The sequence below is a fragment of the Panthera uncia genome, chromosome C2 (genome assembly GCF_023721935.1).
Source record: "Panthera uncia isolate 11264 chromosome C2, Puncia_PCG_1.0, whole genome shotgun sequence".
Classification (NCBI taxonomy): domain Eukaryota; kingdom Metazoa; phylum Chordata; class Mammalia; order Carnivora; family Felidae; genus Panthera; species Panthera uncia.
The window spans coordinates 59,071,517-59,093,284 of record NC_064810.1 but is presented as its reverse complement, the minus strand read 5'-3'; the positions used below and the strand labels follow the sequence as shown (position 1 = coordinate 59,093,284).

Genomic DNA, 21,768 nt, shown 5'->3' with positions numbered 1-21,768 from the left:
ATTTTCATTTTCGTTTGTTTCCATATATTTTTTAATTTCTTCTCTAATTGCCTGGTTGACCCACTCATTCTTTAGTAGTTGTTTAACCTCCATGCTTTTGGAGGTTTTCCAGACTCCAAAAAGTCTTGTGGTTGATTTCAAGCTTCATAGCATTGTGGTCTGAAAGTATGCATGGTATGATCTCAATTCTTGTATACTTATGAAGGGCTGTTTTGTGACCCAGTATGTGATCTATCTTGGAGAATGTTCCATGTGCACTCGAGAAGAAAATATACTCTGTTGCTTTGGGATTCAGAGTTCTAAATATATCTGTCAAGCCATCTGATCCAATGTATCATTCAGGGCCCTTGTTTCTTTATTGATCCTGTGTCTAGATGATCTATCCATTATTGTAAGTGGAGTATTAAAGTCCCCTGCAATTACCACATTCTTATCAATAAGGTTGCTTATGTTTGTGATTAATTCTTTTATATATTTGGGGCTCCCGTATTCAGTGCATAGACATTTATAATTGTTAGCTCTTACTGATGGATAGACCCTGTAATGGTTATATAATGCCCTTCTTCATCTCTTGTTACAGCCTTTAAAGTCTAGTTTGTCTGATACAAGTATGGCTACTCCAGCTTTCTTTTGACTTCCAGTAGCATGATAGATAGTTCTCCATTCCCTCACTTTCAATCTGAAGGTGTCCTCAGGTCTAAAATGAGTCTCTTGTAGACAGCAAATAGATGGGTCTTGGTTTTTTATACATTCTGATACCCTATGTCTTTTGGTTGGAGCATTTAGTCCATTTACATTCAGTGTTATTATAGAAAGATATGGGTTTAGAGTCATTGTGATGTCTGTAGGTTTCATGCTTGTAGTGAAGTCTCTGGTACTTTGTGGTCCTTGCAACAGTTCACTCACAGAATCCCCCTTAGGATCTCTTTGTAGGGCTGGTTTAGTGGTGACGAATTCCTTCAGTTTTTGTCCTTTATCTCTCCTTCTATTCTGAATGACAGACTTGCTGGAGAAAGGATTCTCGGCTGCATATTTTTTCTGTTCATCACATTGAAGATTTCCTGCCATTCCTTTCTGGCCTGCCAAGTTTCAGTAGATAGGTCTGTCACTAGTCTTATCGGTCTCCCTTTATACGTTAGAGCATGTTTATCCCTAGCTGCTTTCAGAATTTTCTCTTTATCCTTGTATTTTGCCAGTTTCACTATGACATGTCATGCAGAAGATTGATACAAGTTATGTCTAAGGGAGTTCTCTGTGCCTCTGGATTTCAATGCCTTTTTCCTTCCCCAGATCAGGGAAGTTCTCAGCTATGATTTGTTCAAGTACACCTTCAGCCCCTTTCTCTCTCTCTTCCTCTTCTGGAATTCCTATTATATGGATATTGTTATGTTTGATTGCATCACTGAATTCTCTAATTCTGCCCTCATACTCCTGGATTTTTTTATCTTGTTTTCTCAGCTTCCTCTTTTTCCATAATTTTATCTTCTAATTCACCTATTCTCTCCTCTGCCCCTTCAATCCGAGCTGTGGTCACCTCCATTTTATTATGCACCTCATTTATAGCATTTTTTAGCTCCTCCTATTTCTTAGTCCCTTGATCTCTGTAGCAATAGATTCTCTGCTGTTCTCTATAATTTTTTCAAGCCCAGCGATTAATTTTATGACTATTATTATAATTCTTGTTCCGTTATATTGCTTAAATCGTTTCTGATCAATTCGATAGCTGTCGCTACTTCCTGGAGTTTCTTTTGAGGAGAATTCTTTCGTTTCGTCATTTTGGATAGTCCCTGGGGTGGCGTGGAACTGCAGGGCACTTCCCCTGTGCTGTCTGGAGTAACTTGTGTTGGTGGACGGGGCCACAGTCAGACCCGATGTCTGTCCCCAGCCCACCACTGGGGCTACAGTCAGACTGGTGTGTACCTTATCTTCCTCTCTCCCAGGGGCAGGACTCACTGTGCAGTGGTGTGGCCCCTGTCTGGGCTACTTACACACTTCCAGCCTTGTGGTGCTGCTTTGATGGGATCTGGCGTATTAACCGGGGTGGATCCACAAGGTGCACAGGGGTGGGAGGGGCAGGCTCAGCTAGCTTTGCTGTGGGTGGTCCCCTGTAGCACCGGCCCTGCAGCACCGGGAGGGAGGCCAACCTGTCAGAGTTATGAATCCACAGAAGCACAGCGTTGGGTGTTTGCGCAGTGCACAAGCAAGTTCGGTGAACTGGTTCCCTTTGGGGTTTCGGCTGGGGGATGGGAGAGGGAGATGGCGCTGGCCAGCGCCTTTGTTCCTGGTCAGCAGAGCTCTGTCTTCCAGGGCTCTACACCTCTCCCTCCTGTTGTCCTCTCACCCTCCCACTCTCTGAGCAGAGCTGTTGACTTATAACATTCCAGATGTTAAGTCCCGCTGGCCATCAGAACTCATGTAGTCCGGCCCCTCCACTTTTGCAAGCCAGACTCAGGCTCTGCCTTGCCAGGTGGGCTGCCCCTCCACCGCGCTGGCTCCCTCCCGCCAGTCCGTGTAGCGCGCACCGCCTCTCCGCCCTTCCTACCCTCTTCCGTGGGCCTCTTGTCTATGCTTGGCTCCAGAGAGTCCATTCTGCTAGTCTTCTGGTGGTTTTCTGGGTTATTTAGGCAGGTATGGATGGAATCTAAGTGATCAGCAGGACGAGGTGAGCCCAGCGTCCTCCTACGCCGCCATCTTCCTGAATCCTCTTCATTTTGTAGGGTCAGTAGTAATGTTTCCAGTTTCACTTCTGAATTTAATAATTTTAATATTTTTTTCTTGTTCAGTCTAGCTAAAAATTGTCAACTTTATTGATCTTTTCAAAGAAAAATCTTTGGTTCTGTTGATCATCTTTTTGAAATCTCTTTTTCATTCACTTCTGTTCTAATGTTTAGTACTTCCTTACTTCTATTTCCTTTAAGTTTAGTGTGTTTTCTTTACTCTAATTTCTTAAGGTGAAAAGTTAGGTTATTCATTTGAAATCATTCTTCTTTTATAATATAGATATTTATAGTTATAATATCCCCCTTTTAGCACTGCTTTAACTGTACCTCATGAGTTCTAGTATGTTGTCTTTTTGTTTTCATTTAACTCAAACTATGTTCTAATTTATCTTGTGAATTCTTCTTGGACTCTGGTTATTTAGGAATTTTCTATTTAATACCCACTTTTTATGAATTTCCCAAACATCTGTTATTGAGTTCTAATTTCATTCCATTGTGGTCCACTGTATTATTTCAATACTCTTGAATTACTAAGGTTTCTTTTATGGTCTAGCATATTGTCTGTCCTGGTGAATGTTCCATGTATACTTGAGAAGGATGTGTATTCTGTTTTGAGTGGACTGTCCCTTAGATGTCTTTTAGTTCTAGTTAGTTTATAGTTTTGTTCAAGTCTTCTGTTTCCTTGTTGATCTCCTTGGTTGTTCTACACATAATTGAAAGTGGGGTGTTGAAATCTCCAACTATTATTGTTGAATTGTCTGTTTCCCCCTTCAATTCTGCCAGGTTTGTTTCATGTATTTTAGGGCTCTGTTATTAGGTGTATATAAGTTTATAAATTGTTATGCATTGACTCTTTTAGTATTATAAAATATTATTCCTTGTCTCTATTAATTTTTGTTTTACAGTCTATTTTGTTTGATACTACCGCAGTCACTTCAACTTTCTTTTGGTTACTATTTGTATGGTATATTTTGTTTTCATCCTTTTATTGTCCATCTGTTTGTATCTTTAAATCTAACATATTTCATATAGATAGCATATAGTTGGATCAAGTTTTTTTTTCATTCTTTCTGCCTACCTCTGCCTTCTGATTAAAGTGCTTAATCTTTTATGTTTAATGATTTAATGGCTATGTTTAATAGCCATTTTGCTATTTTTTTCTATGTGTCTTATATCTTGTTAGTCCCTCTATTCTTCCATTACTGCCTTCTTATGTGTGAAATAGATCTAGTGTACCATTTTCATTCCCTTGATATTTCTTTTACTATATTTTTAAAGCTATTTTCTTGGTGGTTACCCTGAGGATTTGCAGTAGTCCCTCCCCCCTTATCTACAAGTTCAGTTTCCCCAGTTTTAGTTACCCAAAGTCAATCACAGGAAGTAGACTGTCCTCCTTCTGACATACCATCAGAATAAGTAGCACAACAATACATCACAATGCTATGTCATTCGCCTCACTTCATTTCATCATGCAGTCATTTGATAATCTCATATCATCAAGAAGAAAGATGAGTATAGCATAATAAGGTATTTTAAGAGAAAGAAAGATACCACATTCACATAACTTCTATTATAGTATATTGTTACAATTATTCTATGTAGCTATTTTTATTAATCTCTTACCATGCCTAATTTACAAATTAAATTTTATCATAGGTATGCACATATAGGAAAAAACATAACATATATATTAGTTTCAGTACTGTCTGCAGTTTCAGGCATCCACTGTGGGTCTTGGACCATATCCCCTATAGATAAAGGGGAGACTACTATACAATCAACATCTTAACATAACTATGGATTCTATTTTGCTTCGAGTTTCTTCTTGGAATTTCAATAGTCTAGTCAAAATTAACTCCAAAAACATAAAAAGGAACTTTCAACTCACAAACACTGTTGAGGTACACATTGGGATGTTGCCATTATAATAAGTACCTGCCTCTGGTATGAACACTTACCTTGTCTAATAGTACATTCTGCCACAACCTAAAGATACTGAGGTAACTTCTGTCTCTGGCACCAAAAGATGTAAAGAAAAACTGCAAAGAAAAACAGAACAATGATTTTAGTGTCATTAAAAAAAAGTGGGAAGGAGTGTCATGAGGATCTGTTGGCACTTGCTATGGTGAAAGCAAACTAATATGACACCATTACCTACTTTATATTTAAAAAAATTTTTTTAATGATTATTTTTGAGAGAGAGAGAGAGAGAGAGAGAGAGAGAGAGAGAGAGAGAGGGAGCGGGGAAGGGACAGAGAGAGGGGGAGACACAGAATTCAAAGCAGGCTCCAGGCTCTGAGCTGTCAGCACAGAGCCCAATGTAGGGCTTGAACGCATGATCCATGAGATAATGACCTGAGCCGAGTTGGATGCTTAATCGACTGAGCCACCCACGTGCCCCTATATATTACTTTTGTTTCACTCTTTGCTAAAACAGAAGAAAAACAGGTAACTGGTACATGAACGAGGTATCTTTAAAAATTGTATCTTACAGGAAGTACAATTTTATCAATATTTACTCAGGAAAGGAGCTTGAAATAGGTAGATATTGATGTACATGTAATTTAACTATTAAAATAATCTTCTTAAAATTTTTTTTTACATTTATTTATTTATTTTGAGAGAGACGACACATCGTGCAAGCAGGGGAGGGACGGGGCGGGGGGGGAGAGAGAGAGAGAGAGAGAGAGAGAATCCCAAGCAGGCTCCGCACCACCACCATGGAGGCTGATGTGGGGCTCAAACCCACAACCAGTGAGATCATGACCAGATCTGAGATCAAGAGGCAGATACCTAATCAACTGAGCCACCCAGGTGCCCTATTTTAAAGATCTTAATTTCAAATAATATCATCTTTCATAGTCTTCTGAAAAATCCAGAAATAGTTAACTTCTACTAATTATATATATATAACACTCCCATGTTAAAACTTAACTTTGGTTTGAATGCTATAGAAAAAAATAGCATGTTTCAATCTTTAATTCTATGTTTGGTTTTAGCTCTATCTCTTCCTCTGCATTTAATTGATTTTGCAAAGTCACGTTTTGAAATAGGCTTTTATGAGAAAATCTGACAAGTGACAGCACTAACGACAGTCTCTCAGTGTATCATCTCTTCCGACCCCATAGTTAGTGACTTTTCATGACTGAGTGGTTATTTTTAGGGATGAGAAAGCTCAGTTGTTGTTTGATTTGTTAAATAACATGTCAAACAAATAATGTTTTGGGTGTTTATACTTTTCATAGAAAGATTTTAAAGTGCTATTTTCTAGTTAGTAAATTGAAATGTTGCTATATATATACTCCATAAAGGAAAATTTTTCATAACAAGCATATATCTAGATTTTCCAAATATGATTACATACATAATATGTAACTTAACGATGACTACTTACTATCCTCTATCTCATTTTCTTAGACCCAAATCATTTTTTTTTTGTATTTTTTGTATTGTAATAATCTTGCAACCTTTTTGTTCAGGTATATAGATAAGAAAAACCTCCTCATTTCTCTTTCACCACTGTCTTATGCTTACTAATTCCCACGTCTTAAACTAAATAACTTATAATCTACTTTATCCACTCATGCATACAATCTACCACTTAGTTCTACAGGTCTTAGTTCCTTGGGTCACTTTTCTTTTCCTTAGTTTCCTCATCTGCAAAATGGGAATAACTATAGTAGCAAACTTTTGTAAAAATTAAATGAGAAAATATATGTAAAGAACTTAACACAGTGTCTTAGAACAAATATATTCAGCAAATGCCAGTTGCTATTAAAATTAAAATGCTTGACCCTGAAATTTCACCAAATATGTGAGGAAAAGTCATACATGAGCTCTAGAAGGCATGGTCAGGCTGTTCACTGCAGCACTGGTGGGTAATAACAAAATATTGGAAATGAACTAACATTAGAACAAGGAAACCATGGTAAATTCATTCTATGAAATACTACACAGCACATGTATAAACAGAAATAGCTCTATCTGTATGTGCTAACCTGTAACTCCAAAAACTGTTAAGCTCTTTTTAAGAAAGGAAAACTGAAAAACAACATGTATAAGATAGAATTTGCTTTTAAAAACAAAGCAGAGGAGGAGCCAAGATGGCAGAACAGCATGGAAATTTTTTCTGCATCTCGCTTCCATGATATACAGCAAGATCAACATTAAACTATCCTGCAAACCTAGAAAACTGATATGAGGATTAACACAACAATCTGCACAACCTGAACCACAGAACTCAGCAGGTACACAGCATGGAGAGGTAAACTGGGGAAGAGAGAAGCTGCGGAGGGCAGGGATCTGTTTTTGCTTGCAGAGAGAGGACAGAGATGGGAGGAGAGTATGGGAAAAGCACCCCCCGCCAAAAGCAGCTGGAAAGAAAGTGGAAACGTGGAAACAGCCTCAGGGATTGAACTATAAAGGGCGAAAGAGGAGGGTTTAAATTGCATTAAGACTCTACAAACAGGGGGAGCACAGAGTCTGAAACTCCACAGCTCAATACCTGGTGGTGCTCTGGTGGGAAAGGCGAATCCCCAGGAGCAGAGTGGACTGCAGGAGATCCTCAGGTCACACAGGGAGAAGTGGTCCCACTACTCGAAGGACATTTGGTAGAGGCTGTGCGACCACCCAGTCCCAGCAGACCCCAGGGAACGACCACATTCACTGGTGCCAGAACAAGGTCGTTAAGGGTGAAGCCTGGTGCCAGACATGTGTTGTGATTTTCCACAATCCCTAGAATGCTGCTGCTACACGATTGCGTGAACTTTTTCTGGGGCGGATTGGCACCCAGCAGCAGTCGATGGGCATCAGCAGCAGCATGGACCTGCGAACATTTCTGGATGTGGATGACACCTGGCCATTGCTCGGTGAGACCCTCTCCCAGAGGATCTGAGAGGATTAAAGCTGCAGTCCCTCAGAAGTGAGGGGTCGGGGAACAGAGCCACATCTGAGATAAAACTCAGGAGGGAGGTGCCTCCTGGCAACCTGATGGCTTGGACACAGACAGTGTAAAAGCAGGAAGTGGACAGAAGCCGGGGACAAAAGACAGGTGCACAATTACTGGTCGGGGAGAGCACATAGTTCCGATACTAGAGACTGGTAGCTGGGTGACACCATTTTCACCCCTCCTGCGCATGCGCATACACACCTACAAGCGCCACAACAATCCACCCCCAGTAAGCTAAGTGGTGCCATCTAGTGGAGAATGGAGCCATTACACTAAGCCCAGACCAACTGGGCCAACCTCGCTCTTTAGGATCACCACAAATCTCTCCGCCTGCTTAGTTTATGGACTATAAAGTACTTCATACTTTGACTTCTAGGAGAAAACACGTAATTTTAATTGTATTTCAGTCTGTTTGCTGCTCCATCTATTCAATTGTCTTTTTTTTCTTTCTTTTTCATTTCTTTTCTTTTTCTTGAATACAGAAAGAGAAAAAATTTTTATTTTCAATTTTTATTAAAATATTATTTTTTATACTATATTTTTTACTTTTTTGTAAATTTTTCAAATTCTATTTTACTTCCATCATTTCATTTTATTCTATTTCACTGTATTCATTTTCTCAAATTTTCAAAAGTTTTCCTTTTTTTTGTTTTTCTTTTTTTATTTTCTTTACTTTTTATCTTTTTTCCCCTTTTTCTCTAATCTATCAAGCTCCTTTCAATTACCAGACAAAACATACCAGTATCTAGCATCATTTATTTGATTTGTGTGTTTATGTTGCTTTTAATGTTTCCATTTTATTTTTTTTCACCTTATTAATTCATTTTCTTCCTTCAAAATGACGAAACAAAGGCATTTCCCCCAAAAGAGCAGGAAGAAACAACAGCCAAGGACTTAATCAACAGAGATACAAGCAAGATGTCTGAAGCAGAATTCAGAATCACGATACTAAGAATACTAGCTGGGGTCGAAAATAGATTATAATCCCTTTCTGTGGAGATAAGAGAAGTAAAAGCTAGTCAGAATAAAATAAAAATGTTATAATTGAGCTGCAATCTCAAATGGATGCCATGGCAGCAATGATGGATGAGGCAGACCAGTGAATCAGCGATATAGAGGACAAATGTATGGAGAATAATGAAGCAGAAAAAAAGAGGGAGACTAAGGTAAAAGAGCACAATTTAAGAATTAGATAAATCAGTGACTCACTAAAAAGGAACAACATCAGAATCACAGGGGGTCCCAGAAGATGAAGAGAGAGAAAAAGGAGTAGAGGGTTAGGTGAGCAAATCATAGCAGAAAACTTTTCTAACCTGGGGAAAGACACAGACATCAAAATCCTGGAAGCACAGAGGACTCCCATAAAATTCAACAAAACCAACCATCAACAAGGCATATCATACTCAAATTCACAAAATACTCAGGCGAGGAAAGAATCATGAGAGCAGCAAGGGAAAAAAAGTCCTTAATCTACAAGGGAAGACAGATCAGGTTTGCAGCAGACCTATCCACAGAAACTTGGCAGGCCAGAAAGGAGTGGCAGGATATCTTCAATGTGCTGAATTGGAAAAATATGCAGTCAAGAATTCTTTATCCAGCAAGGTTGTCATTCAAAATAGAAGGAGAGATTAAAAGTTTCCCAGACAAACAAAAATTAAAGGAGTTCATGACCACTAAACCAGCCCTGCAAGAAGTTTCAAGGGGGACTCTCTGAGGAGAGAAAAGACAGAAAAAAAAAATACCAAAAGCAACGAAGACTAGAAAGGACCAGAGAACACCACCAGAAACTCCCAACTCTACAAGAAACATAATGGCAATAAATTCATATTTTTCAATACTCACTCTAAACATCAATGGACTAAATGCTCCAATCAAAAGACATAGGGTAATGGAATGGATAAGAAAACAAGATCTATCTATGTGCTGTTTACAAGAGACCCACTTTAGACCTAAAGACACCTTCAGATTGAAAGTAAGGAGATGGAGAACCATCTATCGTGCTAATGTCGCCAAAAGAAAGCCAGAGTAGCCATACTTATATCAGACAATCTACACTTTAAAATAAAGACTGTAACATGAGATGAAGAAGGGCATTATATCATAATTAAGGGGTCTATCCACCAAGAAGACTTAACAATTGTAAACATTTATGCTCCAAATGTTAAGCACCCAAATATATACGTCAATTAATCACAAACATAAAGAAACTCACTGATAATAATACCATAATAGTAGGGGACTTCAACACCCCACTTACAACAATGGACAGATCATCTAAACAGAAAATCAACAAGGAAACAATGGCTTTGAATGACACACTGGACCAGATGGACTTAACAGATATATTCAGAAAATTTCATCTAAAGCAGCAGAATACACATCCTTCTCCAGTCCACATGGAACATTCTCCAGAATAGATCACACACTGGGACACAAATCAGCCCTCAACAAATACAAAAAGATCGAGATCATACCATGCATATTTTCAGACCACAATGCTATGAAATTTGAAATAAACCACAAGAAAAAATGTGGAAAGATAAGAAATACTTGGAGACTACAGAACATCCTACTAAAGAATGAAAGGGCTAGCCAAGAAGTTAAAGACGAAATTAAAAAGTACATGGAAGCCGATGAAAATGATAACACCACGGCCCAAAACCAAAGGTGATCATAAGAGGGAAGTATACAGCAATTCAGGTCTTCCTAAAGAAGAAAGATAGGTCTCAGATACACAATCTAACCTTACACCTTAAAGAGCTAGAAAAAGAACAGCAAATAAAACCCAAAACCAGCAGAAGACAGAAAATAATAAAGATTAGAGCAGAAATCAATGCTATTAAAACCAAAAGAAGCAGACAAACGAAAAAACAAACAAAACAAAACAGTAGAACAGATCAATGAAACCAAAAGCTGGTTCTTTGAAAGAGTTAACAAACTTGATAAACCCCCAGCCAGTTTGATCAAACAGAAAACGGAAAGGACCCAAATAAATAAAATCAAGAATGAAAGAGTAGAGATCACAACCAACACAGCAGAAATAAAACAAGAGAATATTATGAGCAATTACATGCCAATAAAATGGGCAATCTGGAAGAAATGGACAAATTCCTAGAAACATATAAACTACCAAAACTGAAACAGGAAGAAATAGAAAATTTGAACAGACCCATAACCAGTAAAGAAATCGAATTAGTAATCAAACTCTGCCAAAAAACAAGAGTCCAGAGCCAGATGGCTTTCCAGGGGAATTCTACCAAACATTTAAGGAAGAGTTAATGCCTATTCTCTTGAAGCTGTTCAAAAAAATAGAAATGGAAGGAAAACCTCCAAACTCTTTCTATGAAGCCAGAATTACCTTGATTCCAAAACCAGACAGAGCCCCACTAAAAAGAACTACAGACCAATTTCCCTGATGAACAGATGCAAAAATCCTCAACAAAATATTAGCCAACTGGATCCAACAATACATTAAGAAAATTATTCACCATGACCAAGTGGGATTTACATCTGGGATGCAGGGCTGGTTCAATATCCACAAAACAAACAATGTGATTCATCATATCAATAAAAGGAAGGACAAGAACCATATAATCCTCTCAATAGATGCAGAGAAAGCATTTGACAAAATACAACATCCTTTCTAAAAAAAACCCTTATGAAAGTAGGGATAGAGGATCATACCTTGAGATCATAAATGCCATATATGTAAGACCCAACACTAATATCATCCTCAATGGGGAAAAACTGAGAGCTTTCCCCCTAAGATCAGGAATAAGATAGGGATGTCCACTCTCACCACTGTTATTCAACATAGTATTGTAAGTCTTAGCCTCAGCAATCAGACAACACAAAAAAATAAAAGGCATCCAAATCAGCCAAGAGGAGGTCAAACTTTCACTCTTCACAGATAACATGATACTCTATATGGAAAACCCTAAAGATTCCACCAAAAAACTGCTAGAACTGATCCATGAATTCAGCAAAGTTGCAGGATATAAAATCAATGCACAGAAAGTGGTTGCATTCTTATACACCAATAATGAGGCAACAGAAAGAGAAATCAAGGAATCAATCCCATTTATAATTGCACCAAAAAACATAAAATACCTGGGAGTAAATCAAACCAAAGAGGTGAAAAATCGATACACTGAAAACTATAGAAAGCTTATGAAAGAAATTGAAGAAGACACAAAAAAAATGGAAAAACATTCCATGCTCCTGGATAGAAAAAACATTTATTGTTAAAATGTCAATACTATCCAAAGCAATCTATATTATCCAATGCAATCCCTATCAAAATAACACCAGCATTCTTCACAGAGCTAGAACAAACGATCCTAAAATTTGTATGGAACCAGAAAAGACCCCGAATAGCCAAAGCAATCTTGAAAAAGAAAACCAAAGCAGGAAGCATCACAATCCCAAACTTCAAGCTGTATTACAAATTTGTAATCATCAAGACAGTATGGTACTGGCACAAAAACAGACACTCAGATCAATGGAACAGAATAGAGAGAACCCAGAAATGGACCCACAAACATATGGCCAACTAATTTTTGACAAAGCAGGAAAGAATATCCAATGGAATAAGGACAGTCTCTTCAGCAAGCGGTGCTGGGAAAACTGGACAGTGACAGGCAGAAAAATGAACCTGGACCACTTTCTTACACCATACACAAAAATAAACTCAAAATGGATGAAAGACCTAAATGTAAGACAGGAAGACTTCAAAACTCTCCAGAAGAAAGCAGGCAAAAACCTCTTTGACCTTGGCCACAGCAACTTCTTACTCAACACGTCTCCAGAGGCAAGGGAAACAAAAGCAAAAATGAACTACTGGGACCTCATCAAAATAAAAAGTTTCTGCACAGCAAAGGAAACAATCAGCAAAACTAAAAGGCAACTGATGGAAAGGGAGAAGATATTTGCAAATGACCTATCAGATAAAGGGTTAGTATCCAAAATCTATAAAGAACTTATCAAACCCAACACCCAAAAAACAAATAATCTAGTGAAGAAATGGGCAAAAGACATGAATACACACTTCTCCAAAGAAGACATCCAAATGGCCAACCGACACATGAAAAAATGCTTAACATCACTCATCATCAGGGAAATACAAATCAAAACCACAAGTAGATACCACCTGACACCTGTCAGAATGGCTAACATTAACAACTCAGGCAACAACAGATGCTGGCAAGCATGTGGAGAAAGAGGATCTCTTTTGCACTGCTGGTGGGAATGCAAACTGGTGCAGTCACTCTGGAAAACAGCATGGAGGTTCCTCAAAAAATTAAAAATAGAACTACCCTATGACCCAGCAATTGCACTACTAGGTATTTATCCAAGGGATACAGGTATGCTGTTTAGAAGGGGCACATGCACCCCAACGTTTATAGCAGCGCTATCGACAATAGCCAAAGTATGGAAAGAGCCCAAATATCCATTGATGGATGAATGGATAAAGAAGATGTGGTATGTATATATACATATACACACACACACACACACACACACACACACACACACACACACACAATGGAGTATTATTCGGCAATCAAAAATAATGAAATCTTGCCATTCACAACTACGTGGATGGAACTATTATGGGTATTATGCTAAGTGAATAAATATATAGGGTATTATGCTATGTGAAATTAATCAGTCAGAGAAAGACAAATATTATATGACTTCACTCATATGAGGACTTTAAGAACCAAAACAGATGAACATAAGGGAAGGGAAGCAAAAAAATATACAAACAGGGAAGGGGACAACAACGTAAGAGACTCTTAAATATGGAGAACAAACAGAGGGTTACTGGAGGGGTTGTGGGAAATCGTTGCACTATATACTAACTAACTTGGATGTAAATTTAAAAAATAAATTTAAAAAATTTTAAAAAAAGCAAAACTATATGTGTGTATGTATATACATACATACAACTATATGTTTATACATACATACACAAAGGAAGAAAGTCTAAAAGATACATACCAAACTGGTAACAGTGTCTGCCTCTAAAAAAACATAAATAAATGGAATTGGGGGTTATGGCATGGACCAAGATGCTAGTTTAAAAACTGTTTGATGATGATTTTGTTAGGGAATGCAATGTATTCATGTATTAATTATAAAATTAAGACTATGCTTATTTTAGCTCTTCTTCTCTTCCTCAACAGCTCAGTCCTAAAGCTATTGGTGGAACAGAGAAAAGGAGGCATCCACACTGGAGGGGAGCGGAGGGAGAAAAGAGCTGCGGTAGCCCAAAACAATGTCAAAACCCGAAAAGAATGAGGAAGTTGTCCACATAGAAGGGTTGCCTTACATGGAGTATCAGAGACCAAGCAGGTAAGAAGGGCCTCCATATATGAGGGTGATCTGGAGCATGGTTTCAGAACAAGAACATGGTGAGGGGCCCAAGTCAGAGCCCATCAAGGGTGACCATGTAAAGAGGTAGACTGGTGTGGGTGGCAGAGCCCAAGCATGGCAAAGAGTGTGACCATGAACAGGAGCAGCCTACAAAAGCATGTCAGAGCTGAGCAGGTGAGGGTGACACAGCGTGATAGAGTCCATGAGGGTGGTTTTGTGCTGGGGAGTCAGAGCCTGAAGAGGTGAGGGTGGCAACCACACACAGTGACAGACTGGCACAGAATATCAGAGCACAAGCAGGGAATGGAGGGCATCCCTTTAGAGGGTTGACCTGGCACAGGGTAAAGTGAGTGCAGGGAAGGTGCTTGGCATAGGATGTCAGACCAAGCAGGGTGAGGAGTGCTTTCACATGGTGAGAGCACCCGTGTCGTGATGGGATGGGCAGCAACTGGACTGGAAAGTGTCAGAAACCAAGTCAGGTAAAAGGGCATCCATGTGGGGAAGGAGCGGCAAAGAAATGAAGTTTGATTACATAGAGGCCAACTGATCAAGTAAGTAAATATACTGAGGATAATGGGAGCCTGGATTCTCACAGTCAGTGAAGAGAGTTACAAATATCAAAGGGAGGAAACAAAACTGAACTGTGTAGTGTTGGACAGGAATTAGAGATTTCAGAGTGAATTCTTGGTTTATGACAGATAAGTAGAAAGACACTTATGTACAAATGGCTATATATGTGTGTATATTATGTGTATGGGTATGTAATTATATATACATTATATATACCCTTATTCTTACTATTTAAGGGGCTCAGGAATATGACACCCCAATAGCAATGAATACACTGGCTTCTAAATATCAGTCTTCCCTTAGAAGAAATCACAACTGGGGCCTGGGGGGCTCAGTCAGTTAAGTGTCCTACTCTTGATTTCAGCTTGAGTCATGATCTCGTGGTTTGTGGGTTTGGGCCCCACACTGGGCTCTGAACTGACAGCATGGAGCCTGCTTGGGATTCTCTCTCTCTCTCTCTCTCCCTCTCTCTCTCTCTCTCTCTCTCTCTCTCTCTCTGTCCCTCCCCCACTCATGTGCATGTGCACACTCTCACTCTCTCTCTCTCTCTCTCCCAAAAATAAATAAACATTAAAAAAAAATAAGAATGAGAACTTTTTGGAGAAGTGACTGATTCCAGGGCTGAGGCAGAGAAAGCCTGGAACACCTTATGTCAAAAAGCAAGGAAATGCTCAAACAATACTAAGAATAGTCAGAAGGTCACCACAGCCACCTTAAGGGCCTGCAACTGTCCAAATCTGGGACAATTTGAGCATCAAAATAAATAATGCTAGTAATGGATTAGAACTCACTGAATAAACCAAGAAACTATGAGGACAGGCTGATATAAGTAAATGAATGAATAAATTTAAAGTTTGATGAAGAATTGTATATTTATATAGTTTCAGAGTAGCTTGCTACAAAATATTATTACAAAGGAAAACAGACTACAGTAAAGTCTGGCAGATTAACCATCTTAATCAAGTGATCCAAGTGAATATCGCCAATAATGGTAGAAGCTGAAGTCATGGGCCATCTGATAGGATGCAGTGTAAAGAACAGAGTATCACTTTCATGTCATGTCTGTCAACATTGCATAACCTACATTTAGTTACAAGGAAATATTAAACAAACACAATTGAGGGATAACTTAAAAAATAACACCTGTAATCTTTAAAAGTATCAAGGGCACAAAAGTCAAAAAAGACTAAGGGACTATTTCAGAATAAGGAAATTAAAGAGCATGACAACTAAAAGTAATTATGTATTTCTAAACTGCATCTAATTGCTATAAAGGATGTTATTAGAATATCTGGGGGAACTGAAGAAGGTCTGAGGATTGAACAATGGTAATGATCAATGGTAATTTCTTGATTTTGATGGTCAGCTTGCGCTTATGCAGGAGAATCTCTTTGTTGGAAATACATGCTAGGATATTTGGTTTGCTATCTGGAGTAATGAGGTTTCAGAGTAACAACTTACTCTCAAATAGTTCCAAGGGGATAAGTTCTTTGTACTGTACTGGGGAGTATTCTGGAAGGATAAGATTATTTAAAAATAGGGGCACCTGGGTGGCTCAGTCAGTTAAGCATCTGGCTCTTGATTTTGGCTCAGGTCCATGATCTCATTCATGAGTTCAAGACTCAATTTGGGCTCTGCACTGATGCCAAGGAGCCTACTTGGTATTCTCACTCTCTCCAACTCTCTCCGCCCCTCCCTTGCTCACACTCTCTCTCTTTCAAAATAAATAAATAAACTTTAAAAAATAAGTAAATAAAAATAAAATTTAAAGTGCATTTGAAAGAAACTGTAAGATTTAAAAGTATCATTACAATGATTCAATGTCATGATAGTGTTTCTCTCCCCTGCTTCTCTTTCCTTTCTTTTTCCTTTCATTGCCTCCCTTCGTTCCTTCTGTGGTTCCTTCCTTCTCCTTCCCTTTCATTCCCTTCTTTTCCCTTTTTCCTACTTTCCTTCTTTTCCTTCCTTATCTCTTTTGCTTTCTCAGCATTATGCTTTTTTTTTAAATATATGAAATTTATTGTCAAATTGGTTTCCATACAACATCCAGTGCTCATCCCAAAAGGTGCCCTCCTCAATACCCATCACCCACCTTCCCCTCCCTCCCACCCCCCATCAGCCCTCAGTTTGTTCTCAGTTTTTAAGAGTCTCTTATGCTTTGGCTCTCTCCCACTCTAACCTCTTTTTTTTTTCTTCCCCTCCCCCATGGGTTCCTGTTAAGTTTCTCAGGATCCACATAAGAGTGAACACATATGTTATCTGTCTTTCTCTGTATGGCTTATTTCACTTAGCATCACACTCTCCAGTTCCATCCACGTTGCTACAAAGGGCCATATTTCATTCCTTCTCATTGCCACGTAGTACTCCATTGTGTATATAAACCACAATTTCTTTATCCATTTATCAGTTGATGGACATTTAGGCTCTTTCCATAATTTCGCTATTGTTGAGAGTAGCATTATGCTTCTAATGTCACACACAGAGCCCTGATCAATTTTCCAGGTGGGTACAGAAAGATTCTTCATATATCCCCACTACAAAATGGCAGATATTGTAGGCAGGATCATAAAAACAATGGCAGTTAAAGATAACTGCTACCCTGACTGCCATCCTAAAAAAAATAGTATAATGATTACGTGTTTACTTGTATGCTACCCAAATCTCTCTGTTCACCAGAACCATTTGTTTTTATTAGTTGCTACTGTGCAGGTATTATTGACTACACAATATCATGGAATTACTAGCGCATTTAGAAATACTGATGTTTTGGTAATGTTTACCCTACCTACCTCTTATAAAGAAGAAATGAAAAATATGAGAGAAAGTTCTCTGTGAACTATAAAGCACAAAAATTGTTAGCAGTCATTTAATTATCAGTGAGTACTTAACTACACAGAAATTTAGTATTAAATACAATATATCTCTATTACAAATTCCTAACTCCAAGAAGAATTGCCTACATCACCAACACTGATGAATCAGTATGATGCACATTTTCTCCATGTTACATAATAAGGCAAAGGTAGAAAAGTTTTTCACCTTTTCACTTTCTGTAACAATCTGGATAGCATTTGGGATGAGTCGAGCAGTTTTCTCCTTGGTCATGAAGGTTATGTTCTTTAATGCAATACAAATCTAAACACGTGAAAGAATGAAAAATTATTAAATGAATTTTTCTGAAACATATGCAGCACAAAATACGAAGTATGGCATCAATCTAATCCAGAATATTCTGTTGAAAAACCTGAAGGAGTTAATAACCACATGCTTGCATTCTCTGAGAAAAATAGGGTAAGCAGTCAGACGTTCTCCCCCAGCAGTAATTTCCTCCTCAGCTCTTATCTCTAACTTTAGGACAGAGTGTGAAAAGACATGTGGGTGTTCATGTTCCACATTAACACATACACACACAAACAAAATTCAGACAGTCTGTCACATCAGACATGATTTTGGCAGTCAAATGGATGTATGTTCAAGCTTTTTTCAACCTGAAATCTCTTTCTCCAACTGTATTAAATACGTACAAATGGAGCTTGATGTATTAAGAAAATAGATTACACACTTCTACGATATATAAATATATCACGCGCATATACAAGTACAGATATACAAATATATATAAATTTACTTTGGAATCTAAAGTACATTGTTTTTAGGAGGACTATATATATATTTCTATCTATGCAATTATTTGTATCAACAAGTCAAATCAAAATACATCTTACTGTAGTTTCCCATCTGAAGATGTTGCTATAGAAACACAGCCAGTTTTCTGAAAGATAGAGACGTCCCTGAAGCAAAATGTCCCTCTGAAGAGCACAAGCATAATCTAGATACACAAGGATAAGGAACAGCTTATTCACAAAAATCTGGCAACTTTATAACTTTATATTACTTTAACACATGAAAAGTCATCACTCTTTGTTCAATTGTTTGTTTGTTTATTCACTCACTCATTCAGATACTTTGGCCATCATACACCAGCTATTTTGCTGGAAACCAGGATTACCAAAAACGTACCTTGCCCGCATGGAACACAGTCTATAAGGGAAGGTATACAATGAAAGAATTACCAAAGGAAGTATAATGATCAAAGTGTAGAGAAAGCTATGAGAGAATATAACAAGGAGTACACAGGTATGGGGGGATTGGGCAGGGAGAGAGTACATCAGGAAAGTTCTCCAGAAAAAAGTAGTCTTTAAACTGAGATCTAAAGATCAATAAATGGTCAGCTGGACCATAAGGAAACAGCATGTGTGAAGACCCCGTGGCAGAAAGAAACACAGCACATTTCAGTAACTATATAAAGATGTCTGAGCTAGAGAAGCTGGAAAAGCTAGATCATATAAGGTTCACAGACAACAGTAGACTGTGGACTTTACGAGAAGCCATTGATGAGTTTTAAGTAGAAGGGGCATGATCAGATGTACATTATTAAAGACTACTTTTTTCACACTGTGAATATGGATTCAGATAAATGAGTTGGAAGTCCAGGGGAAAACTGATGGTGGCTCAGACCAAGAAATGACAGTAGTAAGAGAAAGAAGTGGTTAGATTCAGAGATATTTAGGAGGTACTACCGATGGAAAATTGGTGATTAATTAGACGTTGGAAAAGGGTGAGGGAGGGGACAAGGGCTACTACAAAAATTATATACATTTTAAGTTAGTTTCAAAGTTGATCCTCACTGCCTCAGCGCTAAAATCCAGCAAAATCAAGAGTGTTCTGGTAAATGCTGCTATTTACCAGTAAGTTAATATCATAATTTAGATTTGGCTCTTTGGCTAATATAAACAGTATTGCTAAATTATCAATAATTCAAGATATAAAGATCTGCTATGATATTTGGTTTACCTGATAAATTTTAAAACTATATGAAGTGATTAGCAATTTTAGGAAAAAGCTGTTAAGGTTATGAATCTCAAAATATTTAAATTTCATCATATTAAATTTCTAATTTAACTAAAATACTAAAAATTGAGCCAAGTAATTCAGTCTTTCAAAATGTTTCCTTCAGCAAAAGAAAACTGAGATGCCCCCAAAATCTTAGTAAATAATTAAGTAGATTAAGTTACTCATTACTAGTACACATCTCTAAAACAGGAATTGGGCTAAAGGTCACCATGAGGTGTCCTGAAATTTTTATATAAGCCACTGAAACATTTTATTAATTTAATGCTTCTCACATTTCAGATCAGAAATGCCTGGCAGACTTATTAAAACAGATTGGTAGGCCCCTCCCCAGAGTTTCTGATTAAATATGTTTGAAGTAGGGTGAAGAGTTTCATGTCTAACATGAGCCCAAGTAACACTAACATTACTAGTCTGTGCACCACGCTATGAGAACCAATGCACTATTTTACATTAACTATGTTCAAAGCCCTAGCAACCAACTGGATTATTTTAACCAAAGACTATTTGACACAGATTGACAGACTTTTTTCAGTGGTTTAAAAAAGGGTTTCCCTCGAGGCACCTGGGTGGCTCAGTCGGTTAAGCATCCAACTCTTGATTTTGGCTCAGGTCATCACGGTTCATGGGATCGAGCCCTGTGTCAGGCTCTGCACTGACAGCACTGGGCCTGCTTGGGCTTCTCTCTCCCTCTCTCTCTGCCCCTCCCCCACTCACATACACACACTCTCTCTCTCTCTCAAAATAAATAAATTTTAAAAAACTTTAAAAAAGGGGGGGCTTCCCTAAAACAGATGTATTTTATTGTAATAAACTTATACCTCAATAAAATTTATTTTTTATAAAATGGCTTCTTAGCAATATGGCCTATGCAGGAAATGAAAAAAAAATTTAAGGCAGGAAATTTTACTTTTTTCTACTCCCAATTTCCCTACTGATAAACATGTAATTGTCATTTCAGAAGGCAATATTCTACCTGATTTGAGTCAAATGACAATCTGATTCATCTAGAATGGGATAAGAAAATGTTTATCAAAAATTGTTTTATGGATTTATAACTTTATAATTTGTGACTAGAAAGTTAGAATAAAATTAAGTAAATTAACCAAGCAACATAGGTCACTTTGATGTGTGTGTTAACATCAACTTACTAGCTATTACATAATCAATTTCAGAAAAATTAAATGGCTCCTATTCTTAAAGATTTATTTTAATAACTATAGTATAATGAAGGATACAGTGGAAATATGTACCAAGTGTTATGGAAATACAGATAGAGTGAATCAGCACCATATACTTCTACAGTAAGGTTGTACAATAAATAAACAAGATGTCCTATTATAGTTTTATCAAAGAATTTAGGCATATCTATCCATAAGGGAGGTGAATTAAAAGAATGTGTTTTTAAACAATCATGTCAGGAAACACACATCCCAAAGTATTCTTTGGGAGCCCCATAATGGGAACACTGCTTTTAAAAAGACTTTTTGGGGGCATCTAGATGGCTCAGCAGGTTAATCGTCTGACTCTTGGTTTCGGCTCAGGTCAAGATGTCACGGCTCATAGAGCCCTGCATCGGGCTCTGTGCTGACAGCACTGAGCCTGCTTGGGATTCTCTCCCTCTCCATCTCTCTCTCTCTCTTTCTCTACCTCTCCATTACTTATGTGCACAAACACATGAGCACACTCTCGCTCTCTCTCTCAAAATAAATAACTTTAAATAAATAAATAATAAAAAAGAGTCTTTGGAATATTTTTAGGATTGCTTTCAGATTTAATACTTAAATTATAAAAGATAAGCATTCTCCTTTTTCACACTTAACATTTTTTATGTTGTTCTGTTTGCTTTTTACCTGAGACAACTGTAAAGGTAAATACAAATAGAAAAAAATTTAATTTTCCCTAATGCAAAAAGGGAAAAAGACTCCCTCCTCACTTCTCTTTGAGCATTTTCTTCAGAAAATTTGTAAATTCTTTATTGCTTCTTTGAGGTACATGTGAATCTTTTTAAAAACAAAATAAGCCCCTTGCCAGGTTTACAATCCAGGAATGTTTTCTCAAGGACTTAGGAGCCATCTCTTGGAAATGTAAACATCAAGAGAGATAGCCCCCTATCTCCCAGTTTCTGTAATAGGGTAGGAGCTTAACTTCGGTGGGCAACTTGCTCCAAGCTGCAAAACAAACTTTTGTCATAAAGATACGAGTTTATTTTTCCTTTGCATAAAGCCAGTTAACTAACAC

At 37.8% G+C, this 21,768-nt stretch overlaps 1 protein-coding gene across 2 annotated transcripts in view; it reads right to left on the bottom strand.

Moving 5' to 3' along the window:
- The window catches only part of GRAMD1C (GRAM domain containing 1C), a 102,193-nt gene that overhangs the window by 55,426 nt on the left and 24,999 nt on the right, over nt 1-21,768 (bottom strand). For both annotated transcript variants that reach the window (XM_049629411.1, XM_049629412.1), the window contains exons 4-6: nt 18,342-18,445; nt 17,656-17,751; nt 4,679-4,759 (exon numbers count right to left, since the gene is read on the bottom strand). In XM_049629411.1, coding sequence (XP_049485368.1) covers nt 4,679-4,759; nt 17,656-17,751; nt 18,342-18,445 — 281 coding nt within the window. The remainder of the gene's footprint in view (nt 1-4,678; nt 4,760-17,655; nt 17,752-18,341; nt 18,446-21,768) is intronic.